The sequence below is a fragment of the Diadema setosum genome, chromosome 12, assembly GCF_964275005.1.
Source record: "Diadema setosum chromosome 12, eeDiaSeto1, whole genome shotgun sequence".
NCBI lineage: Eukaryota > Metazoa > Echinodermata > Echinoidea > Diadematoida > Diadematidae > Diadema > Diadema setosum.
The window spans coordinates 35,032,645-35,052,683 of NC_092696.1; the positions used below are offsets into that span (position 1 = coordinate 35,032,645).

Below are 20,039 nucleotides of genomic sequence, written 5' to 3' on the forward strand. Positions count from 1 at the left end.
GAGCCAATAATTTTGCAACCTGGATTTTTATTTCGTTGTAACCGGGATTTTGTTATAACTGTGTTCGTTATAACGGGAGTGCACTGTATTAGGTTTCTTGTTACATCAGGGTACAGAAACAAATGATTATGTAGAGTCAGGACCTGCAAAATCACCTTGTTATAAGAGGATTTTGTTATATCTGACTGCTTTATAACAAGATATCACTGTATCAGACGATACATGTAGGTCTACATCGTATAGTGAACAAACTCCATTTCTTGGGAAGCACTGCAGCCATACTCCCTCTTTACAATGCGAATTATTCAAATTCTTCTGCATGAATAGTCATTAAGAATATTCATTGCTCCCAGCTGTGTACTTCATGGTACAACGTACCTGTAGAATGTTGATTGTAACCATGTGAATATTCCACAACATGAATATTCATTGCCACCAACTTTGTCGTATATGTGACAATACAATGCACCTGAAGATTCCAACTTCATGAATATTCATTGCCACCAACTACATGGCGTATGTGACAATACAATTCACTTGAAGAATCTGACTTCATGAATATTTCGCAACATGAATATTCATTACCCCAACTAAGTACCCATTCACACACCTACAGTGTAGGTGTACGTGTGACTGGACAGGAAATCAATGATGCAGTGAGAATTGAATGTCGTATTATATAATGCTTGAAATGAATACGTAAGAGACAATAAGACTGAGGATATAGTCTTTGTCATAGTATCAAATACTCTAAATTTTATCTTTACTCTTTGTCTTGTAATGGCTTAGGGAATCTTTGTGTGTTTCAAGTACTTTATTATACACGACGGTTACGACGTGGAATAAAATATAATTTTTCATATCGCCTAAAGAAACAAACAACATGCTAATTTCTCTGGATTGTGTAATGTGTGTATGTGTCTGTGCTGTTGCTATTTGTTGTCAAAATTATGTGGCACAGTGGTTGTGCTGAATTTGAAGAAACGAGAGACGTGGACTGCCCAAAGACTTTGAGGACCTTTCTAACGATCAAGTAGGCAAATGTTTGATCCTAACCCATTTCTGTAAAATGAGATTCAACATGAAGGCATTTGAATGAAGTGATTAGTTGAAATGTCAGTCATTTTTTTTTTTTCTAGCAAATCTACAGAGACTCCAACTCTCCCGAAGAAGAAATTATGAAAGAAATTTTGAACGTGGGCGCGCACCCGATGCGCCCCCTCTTGATCCACCACTGGTGTGGGTGGGGATGAAGAGCTCTGTGTGCGTATGGTATGTGTGGAACGTGTTGGTGTACTGCTTGACCGGTAAGCACTGTTGGGGCACCCATCCCACTTCACCATGAATATTCATCATCTACATGTTTTTATACCAATGGTACGTAATACCGTTGAAATACATGATTTTTACATTTCCCTGCAGCGTTTTTACATTTCTTGGCAAAACTTAACATTTTTCCATCTCCAGGCGAGACGTTTTTACAATTCCCGTTGATGCATTTTTTTGAGATTTTTACATTTCCGGCGATACGTGTTTACATTCTATATGGCACCTATCCAGCATTCTGTGCACTCAATCTTACTGCCTGATGAATATTCATGATGAAGCGGGACGGATGCCCGAACAGTGCTTCCCTGCTTGACCGCGTAATATTGTGCATGCTTGTGCGTGTGTCTGTGTGTGTGTGTGTGTGTGTGTACCCTGCATGGTACAATCTTTCTACACTATCGAGCATTTACACTCATGCAACAAAAAAGCATGCAAGGCAAAACAAAAGAGAGAAAAACAAAGCAACATGATATACATGTAGTACAAAGCAACGCATGTCAAGCAATCGTCAAGTGTACACTCAAGCATTGCATGCAGTATTGCACACAGAAGTACACACACTGACACACATACACACACACACACACACACACACACATAAGACACACACTCACACACACACCACGGACAGTAATGTAACGGGAAAATCTTAAAAATCTGCATGAATGTCTGCGTTCTCCATGGAATTCGTTATTCGTGCAAGAGCCTCTTTAAATTGATCAGGCGACTTTGCATTAAGAGCATGCGATTTAAGAAATGAGCATTCAAATTTGTTTTCTTTCCTTCGAATTTGTTATGCTTGCGAAGACAAATTTGAATGAAGCATGCAAAGTTCGAAAACAATCTTACAATTTAAGGAATGAGTTTTCAAATTCGTTTTTCTTTCATTCTCATTTTACATTCGGTGCAAACAATTCTGCGAATGCGTCACCCAAAATTTAAGTAAAAGCAAACGATTTCAAGAATGTGCTAATACAAAATAATTTTCTTCGTTCTAATGTATAATTTGTTCACAAGAAAATTTAAACAAATCATTCATATTCAAATAAAAAGCATTAAGGTTAAGAAATGTTCATTCAAATTCACAAGCGTACTCCTAGACGTCTGTTCATTCATTCAAATTCATAAAAGGGCAAGCATATTTTAAATAAGTGCATTAAATTTAAGATGCATCTTTCCATAGTTCCAGACTTTGACCCCGTTTACAGTGCGAGGCTCGGCCGCGGCTCGGCCGCGGCCGAGTCCAGCCCCGCTTCAGTGTAAACGCGCAAAAGGCCAAATGCGAGGCCAAAATTGCCCTCGCATTTGGCCTCGCTCTGGAGGTGGTCTCGGCCGCGGCCGAGCCGCGGCCGAGCCCGGCCTTTTCTTGGTGTAAACGCAAACTGGGCCAAATGCGCGGCCAGTTTTAGTCTGGCTTCCAAACCCTCTGCCTTACATCTTTCGCTGTTCAGGATATTAACCCCCTCAACGTCGAAAACTAGTATAGTTTAAGGTGGTTTTGTCCTGCAAATGATTTTTTCCTTCGGCAAAGGCCTTTGCCCGAACGGCGACTTCGTCGCCACGGAATTCAGTTGGCAAAGGGTTTGAAAACCAGACAATTTTGATACCAAATTGCGTTAGTTTACAAGCAGAGCGCCACTACGACCAAATAATGAAAGGTTTGAATCGAAAGCGCGGCCGAGCCCAACAGTGTAAACGGACAAAATTGCGAGGCTCGGCCGCGCAATTGAGGCCGGGCTCGGCCGCGGCCGAGCCGCGGCCGAGCCCGGCCCCGCACTGTAAACGGGGTCCTAGTAATGATAATATGTCATGATGTTGTATACCCTGGACTGTCAGTCCCATATGAAAATAAATAAAGGATGTAAAGATGAAAAAGAAGCAAAACACACCATTTTCACACAAACTAGATTAAATATTAAACTAAAAAAAACACAATTATGTCTAGATATATAATTATAATCCATTACGAGACATAGGCCTAACGTTGTCATGTTCTCGTTTTGAAAAGAAAAAAGACGGCAGAAGAGAAACTGCTGAAAAAAGAAAAAATATATATATTATGACATAATTGAACACAAATACATATAAAATCAATATCTATAATCATGCGAAAAAAAGTCGCACTCATGAATACATATATAGAGAAATATGGCATACAAAGTCATATTTATCAATAACTTCAAGACTGTTTCTCAAAAACATATGACAGACACCATTATACGTACAGAGATAAAGAAACACACAACCGTGTAAACCACAAATCTGTTAAAAATTATGAAAGAACATAATGAAATTAATTTGAAATCAACAAAATGAAATTGAATGCCCAAACTGGCTCCTCTGGGGTACTTTCTTAATGTGAATGCACGAATTTTGAAATCTAATGCATGAAATGTCAAACCGTATAATACGTAAACGAAGTCGTAAGAAAAAAATCGCTTATTTGAATTCTCTAAAAATAAATCGGATGAGGAAAAAGAAAATTGGAACGATCTTAATTGAAATAATGTTGCCCTTTAATGAATTTTGATGCTCATAAATTAATTCGCGTGTTCTCGAAATGAATTCCAGTGACCTGACGTAAAATTCGAAAGAACGATATTGATCGTTAAGCGATAGCGTCTGAAATTAAATGCATCTATGAATTCGAGTGAAACAAATATGACATTGAGCGGGAAAACCTATATTATACTCGTAGTTGCATCCAGCGGAAGTGGTCGCAAAGCCAATTTGTTACAAACAACAGTGTTGTTTGTATACTCGGGCTGCATGGGGATTGGCCATGACCAAAGTGTCAATCAGAGGATAGGAAAGATTAAACGGAAACGCGAGTAAAACCGCTTTGAAGGACGCCGTGTCCCCTCTTCGATATTTGCAATCACGCTTTCAGCCAAAATTAAATGCTATGTCGCTATATATGTCGGGTGGGCCTGGGCGGGCTTTCGGACTGCCAAGAGTTATTTTGTCCTATTTTCGAAATGGAATTGAATAACTATGTTAATTGATAATACTCTTTTCTGCACTACGGAGGCGAAGCTGCTGTCGATCGTAGGTCCCTGCCAAACCATTTTTGGTTGGGTACAGCCATTTGTTTCCATTATTGGGTACCCTTCCATGCCCGACCCTTTATTGTATCTTTGCTAGTAAGGAGTTACTTGAATATTTGAAGAAAAAAAAAGAACACAGATGAGTGTTTAAATTGTTTGCACCAAAGAAATGGCTTTATATTGTGTTGAAGTACTAATTTTGTATTTCATCCATCCTCTGGATAATTATGTTGCTTCGAGAAATCAATAAATTCTATCATTTGAAAAAAAAAAATTATTAAATAAAAAAAACCCTGATATGATAGGCCTAAATTGAAGGCCCAACCACATGAACAATATGCCTACATTATCTCATGACTTCAGAAATGACAAGCGGGCAGTTGCAGATTTTAAGTTCTCCTTGTTGTAAACTAACAACCCCCCCCCCCCCCTCCGAACACGTAACGGAGCTTAAATTTTGATAGATCTGCGGAGAATACTTTTAACCAATCTGCATGATGATATAGTCCATGATGTTGTTTTTGTTGTTGTTCCAGTGTTGTTATTATTATTTCTTGTGTAATATCGTTGTTGCACTTTCCTTAAAATGTGCCTTGTTTGTCAGTCTTCATATTCACACACACACACACACACACCCTTACAGACGCACACACACAGCAACATACATCTTCAACTCTTTTATTTTTTGTTAATAATATAAGTTTTAAAATAGTTTAATCTATATGCACGTCACGATGTCTCAAGAATCTTGTTTCTTATTATGCTGTTAAAGAATCACACATTATAGAATGATAGCCAAACCGCTACGTCCATTATCGTGGGTTGGTCTTCCGACTTTGGTTCCGTTATTCCTTCAATCATATACAATCCTTGTGTTATTTCCTTTTCATATATCATTGTACTTACCTTTCTTAAACAATGCTATGTAATCTTGGTGATTTGATACTGTTTTGTCGGGTTTGATAATGATGCAAATGCATTCAATTCAATTCAATTTACAGGAAAATCGTGTTCTTTTGTTATCAGCAAAGGATATGAGACAGCATACAGTTCTTGATGAATGGATGTTGTCATTCATGCTTGGTTTTTTTCTCAGCCTTCGATTAAGAGTATAAATCTATAGGCCTAGAGTGGCGGATCGTGGGGGTGGGGGGGGGGGGGGGCTGGGCACTTCCTCCCTTAAAAAAAAATAAACGAAAACCCTTTATTTCTTAAAGACAGAATTAAAGTTGTGCTGAAGGTTTTTTGTTTTGTTTTGTTTTGTTTTGTATTTTGCTTGTCGGCTGATTAAATCCGAAAGAGGCAACAGAAATATTTGACGTCCCCACCCCCTCCCCCCCCCCCCCTTTTACGGAATTCCTGGATCCGTCACTAGCCTAAATATGTATATATACTGTCTTCTTTCGTATTATTCGTTGGAATGAGTTACAGGCCTATAGAGACAGACTTCCACACAAACCTATATGACGGCCTATACAACCCATACAGGAAAGAAGAAGAAAAAAAAAAATAGCATGCGTTGATACCCATCGGATGTTGCAATATCCTGATGATGGGTCATATTCACTTTTTTTTTCACATCACGTGACCGGTTACTGCATGGCATTTATAACGAGTGTTATATACTTTCACTTCCGTGTGTTACAACGGAAAAGGCTGATATAGGATTGCAGGATATGTTGTCATGTACCGCAGGCTTTCACTGTCGAAATTGTGCATTGAAGTCTGGAGTGACTAAATTCGATCAAGCGAGTTGAAGAGTTGATGGCGAATGAAGTTGAACATACTCTGTCTTCTCCAAAGGTAAGTTTTCTGTTCCGTTTTGCAAATCGCATTTTCCCTTTAAACACTAACAACCACCAAAATTATCTCACATAATTAACATGTCATTGACACAATGTCGAGCAATGTTTTAAAGAAATTATGAAGGTGGTTTTTGTGGGGACATGATCATCATCATGTTATTATTGTGCTGCTATAGAGATGATATGGATTTTTACGGAGATTTAGATTGTCGTCACGTTAGCGGTGGTATACCATACCTCATGATGTTATGATCACAGGAGAGCAGCTCACCTATATTAAATGTGATCAAGAGAGACAAGCATGTTGTATTGCCGAGTTGACAGTGCCAGTCCAATACTGTATCACAGGTGCAGACAAATAAATAAAAATAAATAACAAATGAAAAAATATGCGTCCCTTTAAGCGGACATTGAATCACATGTTTACAAAATGTGATGTCATTTGCTTCGAAGAGGACTAGTTAGGAAGAAAAGCAAAAAGAAAATCTGCTCCATTCTCAGGTTCGTAGATAAATAGAGAGGATAGAAACCCGCACCCATGCCCTATCTTATCAAACATAACACCTTATGTTATTTAAAATGCTTAAATAACCCTCTTGGCACGTCAAAGCTTTACTTAAATATGAAAAAAATAAACAGCATTTGGGTTCGATTTACTATGAGTATGGTCCCCTATGATGTGAGACGTATGATGATTTTAGAGATGAAATTATTATGTTAACATCCGCGAAGATTTCTTTTCTCTGTTAGGAGCGTTAAGAATATATTCTTGCATAAAAAACAAAAACAAAATAGAACTTGGGGTTCACTTCATTGTGAAAAACATGATGTTAGATAAGATGTTAGTGGGGGTAGTTTATCTTTTTTGGCCCCTCTTCCGGGTTTCATCAGCTAACCATTAAAAAGAAAAGAAAAAAACGCCTTCAGCGCAAGTTTCTGATGCCACTTTGGGGCAACTCTTGCACAAAAAACAAACAAACTTGAACTTGACCTAGAACAAATAAACAAAAAAAAAAAAAAAACTAAACAGCCCTGACAAGTTGGCGGGGGTGTCTTGTTTTGATTTTTGTTGACAACTTTCATGAAATGATGGCCAGGCAATGACATATTTAATATCAACTAACTGACAAATTGCCCTATTTCGACATGATGAGCCAGCATTATCGCCGTTTTTAGAACATTATGTCAATTAGTAACAAAAAATAAAAACAACAATTCGACGCAGGATTACATTAATAATGTGAATAATGACATATTTGTTTGTCTCCCTGCTCATTTACCCAGGCAATTAAGTAATCTCTATACTCCCTTGATGGTACGGAAAGAGAGTTACGGTCGTCAACAGAGCTTCGAACTGTGATACCGCTGCAGTACGTGACTGGAGAGGGCTTAATTCCGCCGCCAGCACAGCGTCACTTTCTCTTAATTCTGTTGAAGGTCGCCCTCATCGTCTCAAACCTACAGATAAAGCTAAATCTACAGATACATTAGCTTCTGACATCTGCGCTTGGGATATAGGCATGATAGGGTTGGACATGGAGATACCCGTTCATCTCGTTTTCATCGCAGCAATGCTTTTGAGTCTCTCAGCCGGCAGCGAAGCCCAGGGAGAGTGCGACATGGATGAATTTCGATGTCTTGACACTTCTGCAGGGGGCTCCGCTGCTGTCAGCTGCATCCCAGGTAGATGGCGGTGTGACGGCCAAAACGACTGCATTGATGGGTCTGACGAAATGGGATGTGAATCAGTCATTTGTTCGGCCTCACACTTCAGCTGCGGTCAAGGAATGCAGTGTATCCCAAAAAACTGGGTCTGTGACAGAGACAGTGACTGTCCAAATTCCGCAGATGAGCAAGACTGTGAAGAACAGACTTGTAGTCTGAATTACTTCCAGTGCAGCAGCGGGGAACGGCGCTGCATCCCGACTCGATGGACATGCGACGGAGACCGCGACTGCTCAGACGGATCTGACGAGAGTGAGGAGCTCTGTGAAACTCCTGGAAGTGTGTCTTGCTTAGCCACCGAGTTCCAGTGCTCGAATGGAGAATGCATACACAAATCGTGGAAGTGCGATGGGGATGTCGATTGCTCTGAAGGATCTGACGAGAGTGAAGAACTCTGCGGAATTCCTGAAAGTGTGTCTTGCTTAGACACCGAGTTCCAGTGCTCGAATGGAGAATGCATACACAAATCGTGGAAGTGCGATGGGGATGTCGATTGCTCTGACGGTTCCGACGAGTTAGCGTTGATTTGCCAAACCTCTACCTCTAGGCCTACTGATGAGTGTTCTATGAACGAATACAGGTGCACGAGTGGAACTTGTATATCTGCTACGAAGGTGTGCGATGGCGCTCAGGATTGCGGCGACGCCAGTGACGAGGCAGAATGTCCAACCCCATCTGATTGTGACGACCACACCCAGTTTGCATGTCTCAACGGTGACTGCATTCCCACGGCTCAAGTTTGCGATGGTGTAGCAAACTGCCCGAACAGCGAAGACGAGCTTGTCGAGAGCGTGTGTGATGTAAATGAGTGTGACGTCAACAATGGCGAGTGCGAGCACGTGTGCGTCGATCGTCCGTATGGACATACCTGTAACTGTCGAGAAGGATATTCGTTGGTAAACGGGAGCCGTTGTGTGGATGTCGACGAGTGTAATGATTTCCCTGCCGGCATCTGCAGCCAAATCTGTCAAAATCGGGTGGGATCCTACGATTGCCAATGCAACAAAGACTACGTCTTACAACAAATGGATCGCCGTGGTCACTGTAAGTCTAAACCAGAGTTTGGTAGGCCCCAGCTCATGTTGGCCACCCGCCAAGACATTCGTATCTTTGATGCATCGGATTTCAACATCGATTTCATTACAGAATTTTATCTGCAAGCTAAGGTCGTGGATTACGATGTCTCACCAAAGAGTCTCTTCTGGGGAGGTACAGATGGTATATACCAGCTAGAATTTGTTCCCGATAAGATGCCCTCACCACGTTTGGTAACATCGAATGTCAGAATGGATGTAGAAGGATTAGCAGTAGACTGGGTCAATGACCTCCTCTACTGGACAGATGTAGGACTTCATGAAATTTCCGTTTGTAACTACGAGGGGTCAAAGAAGACCACGTTGTTCAGGACGGATTTGATGGACAATCCTCGAGCCATTGCAGTCGACCCCGAATCAGGGCTGATTTTCTGGACTGACTGGGGGGAACATCCAAGAATTGAGCGCGCGGGTACGAATGGTGACGGCCGGCGCATTATTGTCTCGAGGGACATCAGCTGGCCAAATGGTCTTGTTATTGACCATCCCCTAGAGCAGCTATACTGGGTTGACGCCTACACGAGAAGTATCAACATGGCAAATTTCGAAGGTGGCAAGCGACGTGTCATCCTCAGTGGAGAGGATCGAGTCAGTCATCCGTTCGACATAACAGTGTTTGAGGATTTCATCTACTGGACAGACTGGTCTACAAACAGTGTGAAGCGTGCAGACAAGTTCACCGGCTCGAACCAGACCGCAGTCATCACTGAAATCAACGGCCCCATGGGCCTCGCAATCCTCCACCCGCTCCGTCAACCCGACAACAATGATGCGGCTCCCTGTTCCCATGACAACGCGATGTGCTCCCATCTGTGCGTGGCGGCTCCGAAGGTGGACGGTGTGGCGTCGTATTCCTGTCTGTGCCGGGAGAACGTGACTCTCAGTGCGGATGGTCACACCTGCGAAGGGGACACTGCTCATAAAGGCTTTACTCCCAATTATTAGTCTAAGTCTAGGCGCATTGATCAACCCAGCGGGGTCCAGCGTCCTTCTCCCTTTAGACAGATGAATAACTTTCCCTTACCTTGTAGATGGTTTTGCGTGTTGTAGAGATGACGTTACCTCATATTACCTTTAGGAAATGATTATATATGCTTGGTGATTATTATGCCACAAGCGAACCACAACATTTTCATACTTAACGATAAGATGTATAAGGCTCAACCGTTTCGCGTCTGTAGGCCTACCTTTTATCTTTGTATGTATCTGATTTCATCTAACGATTTTCCAACTTTCTCGTGTAAGATAAGATGTTCTTTTAATATTTCAAGGAATGCTTTAAATGTCACCCGAGTCTTAACCATTCGGGTTATTTTCTATTTTTAAAGGTTTGTTAAAGGTTGGAGTAACCTTTTTTTTTCCTGATATATCATCGCACTCGTACTGATTGACTGGCAGGCCTGGGGCGATCGGGAATTACCGCTTCACCGGCTTTGCCCCCTGCTCTGTAACAGCAATGAAAGAATGAATGAATGAATGGTTTAATGAATGAATAAATAAAAAGATAAATCAATGAATTGAATTAATTATTCAATGAAGCATCAGGGTCTTTTACCCTTATGTATATTTGGTTGTAATATTATTCTCTCACACCGGACCCGTATTTTAATGTCATTTCAGATTGACAGAATGTTTGATTTACAATATTATTTTTCAAAACGCTTATTTTTCGGCATAAATGCCTGTATAAGGCAAACTCACTAATCATTTAAAATGTAACTAAAAATTGTTGTATGAGATAGACAGTGTCCTCGTTAATATAACTTTTTAGAATGTAATTCAAACTGTTTTGTTGTTGTTGTTTTTTTTAAGTTCAGAGCTCTTTGTTAGGGGGTTTTGTCGAGGTTTTTTTTTTTCTTTTTAAAAGAAGAGGCAAATTCTGATTGTTTTCTTGGTTTTTTTTTAAATCTATACTTGTAACATACTTTGATAAGAGTAATGCCCAAAATCAGAATGTAATAGAGCTTGCTGAATGTCGTTCTTTCTTTGTCATCCTCAAAACCTACCTTTTCAAAACAGAGTATAGGTTGTTAAAAAAGGGAAGAAATATAACGTATCCACAAGTACAGTTGTAGAATGCAGAATTGTGGTGTTCTGTGATTATTGATCATAGACTGTCTTGTCCTGCAAAGGTTTGGAAACGGATAACATGATAGCACCATCAACAGGGGCCTGTTTAAGAGACACAATTCATTTACTGAAAACAAATGTTTTTGTTTCCACAATAAAAGGCAATTACTCCAGAACATACTACAAAATACATTTAAATGTCTCTATTCATTCTATTTGTTTCTCCCATACAATAAAACAATATTCATCAGTGTATAGGACGGGAATTATAACTTGTATTGATAATATAGTGATCGATGTAGTATATGAGGTTAATACATGTCTGGAAACAAAGTTGTGCACTATTCCAAAATAACAATTGAGTATCTGAATATAAGAACGACCCAAGTCCATGGAAGACCATGTCGAGTAAATTTTAAAAGAGTTCATATTATCTTTTGTATTTGTCCAATAATATTCTATCTAACTGTGATGGGAAGGCAACATTGTATATACAAATTAGAACACATTATTATGACAATTAACATTTACATCAATTGTGGAGAGGCCATTTTGAGTGATGGACTTGGGTCGTTCTTTGAATCATATACATGATATTCTGCTACAGAGATGAGAGGATGACGAGAGAGGGCGCTATAATATGAATGTAAGAATAACCCAAGTCTTTAATTTTTACATTCATATAAGATTTAACTCATTCATTTCAGGCACTTCCGGGGGTAATTAGGCTTTATCATTTATACACAAGATGAGTCCATGCATGAGCTACAATTTCCCATGTCAAACTGAATTTGGCCAAAAATTGTTATATTTCTTATATTCAGGTCTTCAATTAATCTGCTCACTTGCATGCATGCCTAATAACTTGCTATGATTGGAAGGTTTTATCAATCTTCAATGTGTTTAATATCAGAAGGTTATCAGTGCTTCTTAAATCGTCAGAAAACGGGGCAGAGATTTGGCTCGGTCGAAAGGGCATCTGTCTCCCGGTCCAAATGACCAGAGTTCGATTTGCAATAATTGTCTTGAGCAACGGTATGTGTAATCATCCCGTCCCTTCTAGTAAGACTACCAGAGCCAAACATTGTGTCCCTACAGGATATAATGTAGAAAAATGTGGAGGTCCCGTGCGTGAAAGAGTCACAACTCCTGCACTAAGCAAATGTAGCGCTTTTATGATTTATAAAACCATTAATTTTCAAAAACTTATGCTGTAGTTTACTTTAGACTATATATGTATATGAGACCATGTATATATTATATTATATATATATATATATATATATATATATATATATATAGATACATATATATATCATAATTATACAAACATGTTGAGATTCTATTTATAAGCTCCACGAAAAAAAAAATGAAGAGACAAATAGGTAATGCATTTTTGGCCAATAAAGCATGAGTTTATTCGACTCAAATTCTCGGCGTCCTACGCCTTCTTCAGGAGTATTGTCAAGACTCCTGAAGAAGGCGTAGGAGGCCGAAAATTCAACAATATGAATTTATTATCTCTCTTTTATTTTTCACTTGAGAAGCAGAATAAGTGCAAACAAATAAAAAGTAAATCCTGATGATATAAACAGTTTAATTAGAATAATAATCATTACAATAGGAAATACACACTTCCTTGATTTCCTTGATTTACAACATTACAATTACAATAAAGTTTTGTTTTGTTTTGGTTTGGTTTGTTTCTTAATGCCTCCCCCATTCTTGGAAAGGCGTCAATATTGACCTAGACATGTCACAGAATTTATCATGACATCCAACCTTCCTCCTTCAATCACCTATAACTTATTATAATTATATATCATAATTTTATTCTTCAATTCAATCATATAATCATACCATATACATATTATACTTTAATCATAATATTATACTAATAATTTATCTATTCATGTTATCTATATATATCTATATCTATCTCTCTCTTTCTCTCTCTCTCTCTCTCTCTCTCTATATATATATATATATATATATATATAATTATATATATATATATATATATATATATATATAATACTATTTAGATCCAACCACAATTCTGAAGCACCAGGGTTAGGACAAGGATTTGATGTTTTTACCATAATATATGCTGACGTGAAAACCCAAGCAATCGCATAAACAGCATGTAGGCCTACATGATGTGCAGGTCAAAGGTCACGACCTGGGGGCGTCGGGATTCATCAGCGGCCTGATTAATTCGCTGCCCCGGCAAAACCCTGGGTGCATTAAAGGACAAGTTCGTCTTCATAGAGATATGGATTGAGTGAATGAGGTAATATTACTAGAACACATTTGTGAGAGTTCGAGGAAAATCGGACGATCCGTTCAAAAGTTAGGATTCTTTAAAGTTTCTGCTCGGTGACTGCTGGATGAGAAGACTACTAACAGTTTGTGATGTCACAATGTGTGGAATGATAAAGAAACTAAAAAGAAAACTCAATGAGATTAGTCACCCTGTTTCCACTTTTCTGGTATATAGAATAACACTTCACTTGCCTCTTTCAAAAGGAAGTGGGAATGTTAATATACCTTTAACATACGTCAGTGACAAGTCGAGGATATGTGCACTTTCTTCAAAAAACAAAATTTTGTGAAATTCTCTTTCTATTTTCCTTATCATCCTATGCATGTGACATTATACACTATAGTGGTCTTCTCGTCTAGCAGTGACTGCACAGAAATTTTAAAAATTCATAACTTTTGATCGTCGGATTTTCCCCAAATTTCACTGTTGTGTTCTACAATGATTAATAATATTGCTGCATTCACTCAATCCACATGCATTTGACGGTGGACTCATGTCCTTTAATAGAAAACCACGAAGAGCTCCCTGGTCTGGTCAATGAGGATTCAGAGTGAACATTCCTCAAGAACAACCGAATTCAGTCGATAATTGCCGTTATAATTTTTACTTTATTATTATTATTATTATTATTATTATTATTATTATTATTATTATTATTATCATCATCATCATCATTATTTTTATTATCATATTATTATTATTATTATTATCATCATCATCATCGTCATCTGATTCATCATTCAACTTCTCCTTCTTCGTATTATGATTATTGATATTATTATTATTTTTATCATCATCATTATGATGTTGCTGTGTTTTACCACGAAAGAGGCCGAATTCAGCTCTGCATTGTCCTAAATGTTTGAGCATGATAAATGGATGAAAATGACCACCAAAAAAAAAAGATTCCATTGACAATCAAACGTTACCAGTTTGGGTTCTGTCCATGATATTTCCCTCGTATTCACTTTAAAATTGCCAATGTGACAAACCTAGAGAGGGCGCAATTCTTTTAACCTGTCCATGTCGGACTCCGCGCCTATCGTGGAGGTCATATTTCTTATTTGACTTTTTAACATCATAAATGTGTTTTGGATGATATTTGCCCCTACATCATATGTGAAATTGCACATTCAAGGGTTATAAAGCTTCTCAAAGAGACACTTTTGAAAATGATGCCCTTTGGAGTTTTTTCCCCCAAAAAAATCGTTCAGTTTTGATTAGTTTTTCATAAATACATAGATGCAGGTAGTTATCCTTGATTAAGGGGGTGTCATCATCACCTTATTGCCCACAAAATCCTGTAAGACACTTTCATTTATCAAACAGATTAACTTGATGTGTTTTGAGCAGTTTCAGTGGTAGCCCAAACAAAGACATACATTAAAATGACACAATCATTCAAAGTTGTGTGATACTGATGACTAGTTTCTACCAAGATCTAGTACCACAAGAACATAATAAGAAAACAAGTTGTAGTTGGGCAGAGTTGGGGGAGGGGTAGAGGAGGGGGGGGGGTTGGGTGTTGGGTGGGGGAGGGGGGGGGGGGAGGGAGGGATCTGACACGATAGATCAACATAAACCAGCACAGCTTGTGTTGGATGAATACTAGACTAGTACTTCCCATTGACTTGTGTGCATTACGTGCATTCTCTATAGGGCTCACATGGGTAAATAAATCCCCATAGAGACGTGTATTAAAATTCAAATTTCAAAAAATTCTGCAAAATAGCTGGGAGAAATGAGGTGTTTCATATTCACTAACCTGAATAAGTGAGATATACCCTTTCATCCATCAAATTGTCAAGGCAGGTTCTTCGGCTCAAACTCTGTCCAAGGTCCGCAAAGCCAGACTAGGATTTCTCGTCACTCAAAAAGTCACCTATTTTCGGTACATGCTGCCAATGAAATATAGTCCCCTCAAATTCCATCAGAAAAGCTGTCATCTTCCAATCAAAATGTAGTTTTTGGAGGAATTCATACTCAATATCTACAGCTATTCAGTTTTTTTGCCAAATTGCATCACTGATTTTTAATTAATTTTTCTCTTCATATATATTTTGGTATCTTTGGTACGAATTTGTGAAGGGGTCTGGGACATTCCATTTTATTTACAGGTGTGAGCCCTATAACGGGCAAAAGAGATCGTATACATTGTGCGATCATGCAACTGTACATCAGCCATTGGATGGATATTATAGGTTTCACCCAATCAGAACGCGTATATGGTAAGATTTTGTAAGATTTTATTGACTCTATCGACCCCCTCTCGGGGTATGAGAGTACAAACATATTTACAATATATGAATACAAAATATAAGTGATGATGTACATGTACATGTGAAAGTAACAGATATAAATAAACATGTTTACAAAACAAGGCGTAAAGGACGTTTAACTACTCTACCACTACGTGTACAAACATTCACATCTACTTTACTTTCTACAAAACTACTGTCTTTCTTCTTTGGTATTGAAGAGAACTGCAGATGAAACATAATAATTCTGACAAATTTGGCTAGTTTTTTTCAAATGGCAAGCATTAGTTGAATTGAATAATTTGGCCATGTAGATGTAATGCCCTTGGTCTATACTGGCCGTCAAGCTACTTGGTAAATACAATAGTCTCTCTTTGTTGAAAAAGGGACAAACAAAAATATAATGAAATTCATCCCCTATATCTTCGTACAATGCAATTCATCTGTCAGGCTTGAATCAAACCTGCCCTTATTAACGGGTAATCCATTATAAGATCGACATCTGAATTTACTTAATGTAATATAATCTTTCTTACACAAGACCTGTAAATACTTCTCTAACATCAAATTAACCTTAAACATTGTATAATTTGTACAGATTGTATTTGACCATGTTGCTGCTCTCCACTCCTGAATAAACATATCAAAAAGTCTAACTTTTGAGGTGTGTAAAATCCATGCAGCACTAAATCCACCCCCTTGTGCTAACCACACATCCCCTAGCCCTGCATAATAAAAAATATTTGCGATAAATGATAACCATTGTGATTTTGACGGGGAGTGTATGTCTCCTTGTAAATGCAGAAGAAATTTGAAAATTGTACATGAGTGTTCAGGCCCGTAGCCGGGGGGGGGGGGGGGGGGGGGGTGCGTCGGGTGCGTACGCACCCCCCCCCCAAAAAAAAATTCTGAAAGGTCCACTTTTTCATAATAACGGTTTTTAGCAATTCTCAAGATAACAATCCAAATAAATACAAAGACACATATGCTACGTAAATGTGGAAGAGTACGTTTAACAATGTTAAAAATAATTGTACGAAACCCTTTTGTTGTATGAACCATCGGATCGTCCCCATGCACACAAACACAAATGTTATGTATCAATTTGTGCGAGCTATTGGCACTGCATGCCATGGCCCTTGGCGCGTGTGACCGGTGTTTTTTTTTTTTTTTTTTTTTTTTTTTTTTTTCCACTGGCCGCCCGAGTACGTGCAATTCGTGGATGACATTGAGGTTGACACTTGCATTTTTTCACAGGAACAGAGGTAAGTGGATGAAAATCTAATAGCCTCAAGTTTACATATATGATAAAAATTAAAGAAATTTCCTCGAAATTACTATAATCGAAAACCTGAGACATTTTATATCTACGTCTCACAAAGATATAGTACATGTATATATAAGTACATGTTGGCATGATAATGCCTGGGATAGATTATTATGTCAACTATTTTCCATTATGAATGCATGCTCCGATCAAATTGTGAAAAGGTGGTCATGAATTAGCATTTCTTACGAACGATCAGGAGAGACAAAACAAAATGAAAGACCTGTCTTACTCCAGTTCTCTTGTAACACTCATTGGGCCATTATGCATGCCTAACGAATAGCTGCTTTTTCTAGCCCTTTTGCTAGTACCAACATTCGAGAAAAGATCATCTATCAAGTAACTGTACGATCTCCGTGCATAATCTAATGCTTTTAAACACACTTGCCTACTCGCCTTCAGCTGGCATTTGCTTACGGTTCCAACAAATTATTAGTTATACATTTTCTCATGTTGTGACATGCAGTTCGATTGGTTCTCATTTTGAAGTGAGCCAAAACCTAAGAACATTCTCACTTATAATTTCCAAAGAGTATTATGCAGGCACGCAAACTCAATTTAGTTGTATTTCATTTAAATGTAATGGGTAAGAGGGTATGAGAGAGAATGCTGAGCTATGAAGTAAAATGGTTAAGTAAAAAGTTTGTCAGATAGTATTACAAAAGCCTGAATATTGCAAGAGCTCCGGAGTAAAAACAGTCAGTGAAAAACCCTATGTATGATAGCATTGTGAGAGCGTTAGACTGCATTGTGACGCATCGTTATCTAATTTACACTCTTTATTGATATATTTTCATAAATATCTCAGGTAATGAGTCGGATTGGATTACAATTCTCACTTACAGCTTTGTAGAAGTCTGAGTCAACAGTATCACACAGTACTTCAAGACGTATTATAGTACAAACGATTTCTTGAGCCTGCACCGTTTCAGGCTCTGTTCTGGATACGGCGGTAGAAACTCATTCTTTTTTGTTGTTTATTTTGTCATTATTTACTAATCTCTTTTCTAACTTACAGGTAGCGGATTTCTTTGCAGGCCAAGTTCGAAAATGTAGTGTTGATTATTACTTATACATTTTCTCATGTTGTGACAGTTCTATTGGTTCTCATTTTAAAGTGAGCCAAAACCTAAGAACATTTTCACTTATAATTTCCAAAGAGTATTATGCAGGCACGCAAACTCATTTTAGTTGTATTTCATTTAAATGTAATGGGTAAGAGGGTATGAGAGAGAATGGAAAGTGCTGAGCTATGAAGTAAAATGGTAAAGTAAAAAGTTTGTCAGATAGTATTACAAAAGAAACTCATTCTTTTTTTTTTGTTTATTTTATCATTATTTACTTATCTCTCTTCTAACTTAAAGGTAGTGGATCTCTTTGCAGCCCAAATTCGAAAATGCCTATAGACAGCTAGTAAGCAAATATGCTACTATGATTTAATAAATAAGAAATAACCATTCCAGTATGTATCTAAGTGTGCACAGTAAGACAGATCAAATCAAATAGGAAAACATCTGAGCACTAAGCCTGAGGTCTGAATTTGCACTCAACTTCTTCCAATGGCTAACGGATGTTTAATTTTTGAATTTCACTGACCTCCAAATTTCACAAAGAAAACCTTCCTAGCATGATGGTTAATATGACATTTGACTGATATTGGAGATGTTTGCGAATCGGATCTACTACCTTTAATATTATTAAATCTAAAATGATTATTTGAAAGTTCGGAAATGCTGGAAATATCTTACCACAAGGAGGCAAAATATAAATGGTTCATTTGATTTGCAATTCATTTTGTTTTAAAAATTTTCTTATTTATTTTCGTTTTTGACAAACTCGCATACCAGGCTTCAGGCCTGCTAACGCGGGTATACAATAGAAAAAATAAAAGGTTAAAACAACACCAGGAAAATCACTATTCTCAATTTTGCGGCGCGCTACGCGCACAGAGTCTCGAACACAATTAAACTTTGCAACTTCCTGGCAAAATGAGTTTTTACTATTTCCCAGATGAAATACCGTAACGCGATTGCATGCCACAGACAAAAATACAAATTTCCTCGAGACTTTAAAACGTCATTAAAACAGTCAAAATTCACAATTTGCGGCGCGCTTCGCGCGCAAATTCTTATACAACTTTTGTAGTTCGGTCGTCCAAAGAATATATATATATATATATATATATATATATATATATATATATATAATTGTGTGTGTGTGTGTGTGTGTGTGTGTGTGTGTGTCATCATTGGTATTGGTACCGAAGGTCCGTTTTTTAGTGACCGCACCCCCCCCCCTTGAAAAATCCTGGCTACGGGCCTGGTGTTTGGTTTCTTTTCCCTTGACTAATCTCAACCAGAATCCAATCATTCGACATTTAGTATGGTTCAAAATTACTCCACGTCCAGTTTCACCATAAACCATACGATCAGGAGTACATTTGTTCACAAGCAAAATTTTTCTTAAGAATTTCCTATGGAAAATTTCAATTTGGTCTATGCACTCATAACCCCAGACTTTACAACCATATAGTAAAACAGGTAAAACAAGATGATCAAATAGATGGCACTGTGTGTCCAAAGAGAGCTGTAACTTCTTAGCCTTGACCAACATACTATAAAGTGCTTTTCTAGCTTGTGTGACTTGTTTAGAAATTGCCTTTTTAAGACTACCATTATAATTGAATTTAACTCCAAGGTATACACAAAGTCATCTACAACCTCAAGTGGATCACCAGCATAAACGAATTCAGGAATTCTTCTAACCTTCCCAAGGGAGAAAATAACGATTTTAGTCTTGATTGTATTTGCAGTCAAGCGCCATGTCTGACAATAACTATCTACAGCATCAAGAGCTTTTTGCAACTCCTCCGGAGTTTCTGCTAAATTTGTATCATCTGCATAAAGTAAACAAGAAAGATTTAAAGCTTTTTTGACATTATCAGAATCCAGGTGGTAAGAAATCTCACTTTCCAAATATTTAAGTCCACCATATGAATTTCTAATGCATTCTTGAAAATCATTCAGATAAATGGCAAATAAAAGCGGGGAAAGGTTTT

General features: G+C 38.1%; 1 protein-coding gene across 1 annotated transcript; it reads left to right on the forward strand.

Annotated features, from left to right (window-relative positions):
- The first annotated feature begins 6,076 nt into the window (after positions 1–6,076).
- LOC140235679 (low-density lipoprotein receptor-like) lies at positions 6,077–10,883 on the forward strand. The gene is made up of 2 exons (XM_072315699.1): positions 6,077–6,179; positions 7,466–10,883. Exon 2 carries the CDS (start codon positions 7,702–7,704, stop codon positions 9,943–9,945), a length of 2,244 nt encoding a protein of 747 aa, XP_072171800.1. The 5' UTR covers positions 6,077–6,179; positions 7,466–7,701; the 3' UTR covers positions 9,946–10,883.
- Positions 10,884–20,039: the final 9,156 nt, after the last annotated feature.

Coding starts and splice junctions, on each gene's coding strand:
- LOC140235679 (XM_072315699.1), top strand. CDS start 7,702: ATGATAGGGTTGGACATGGAGATACCCGTTCATCTCGTTTTCATCGCA.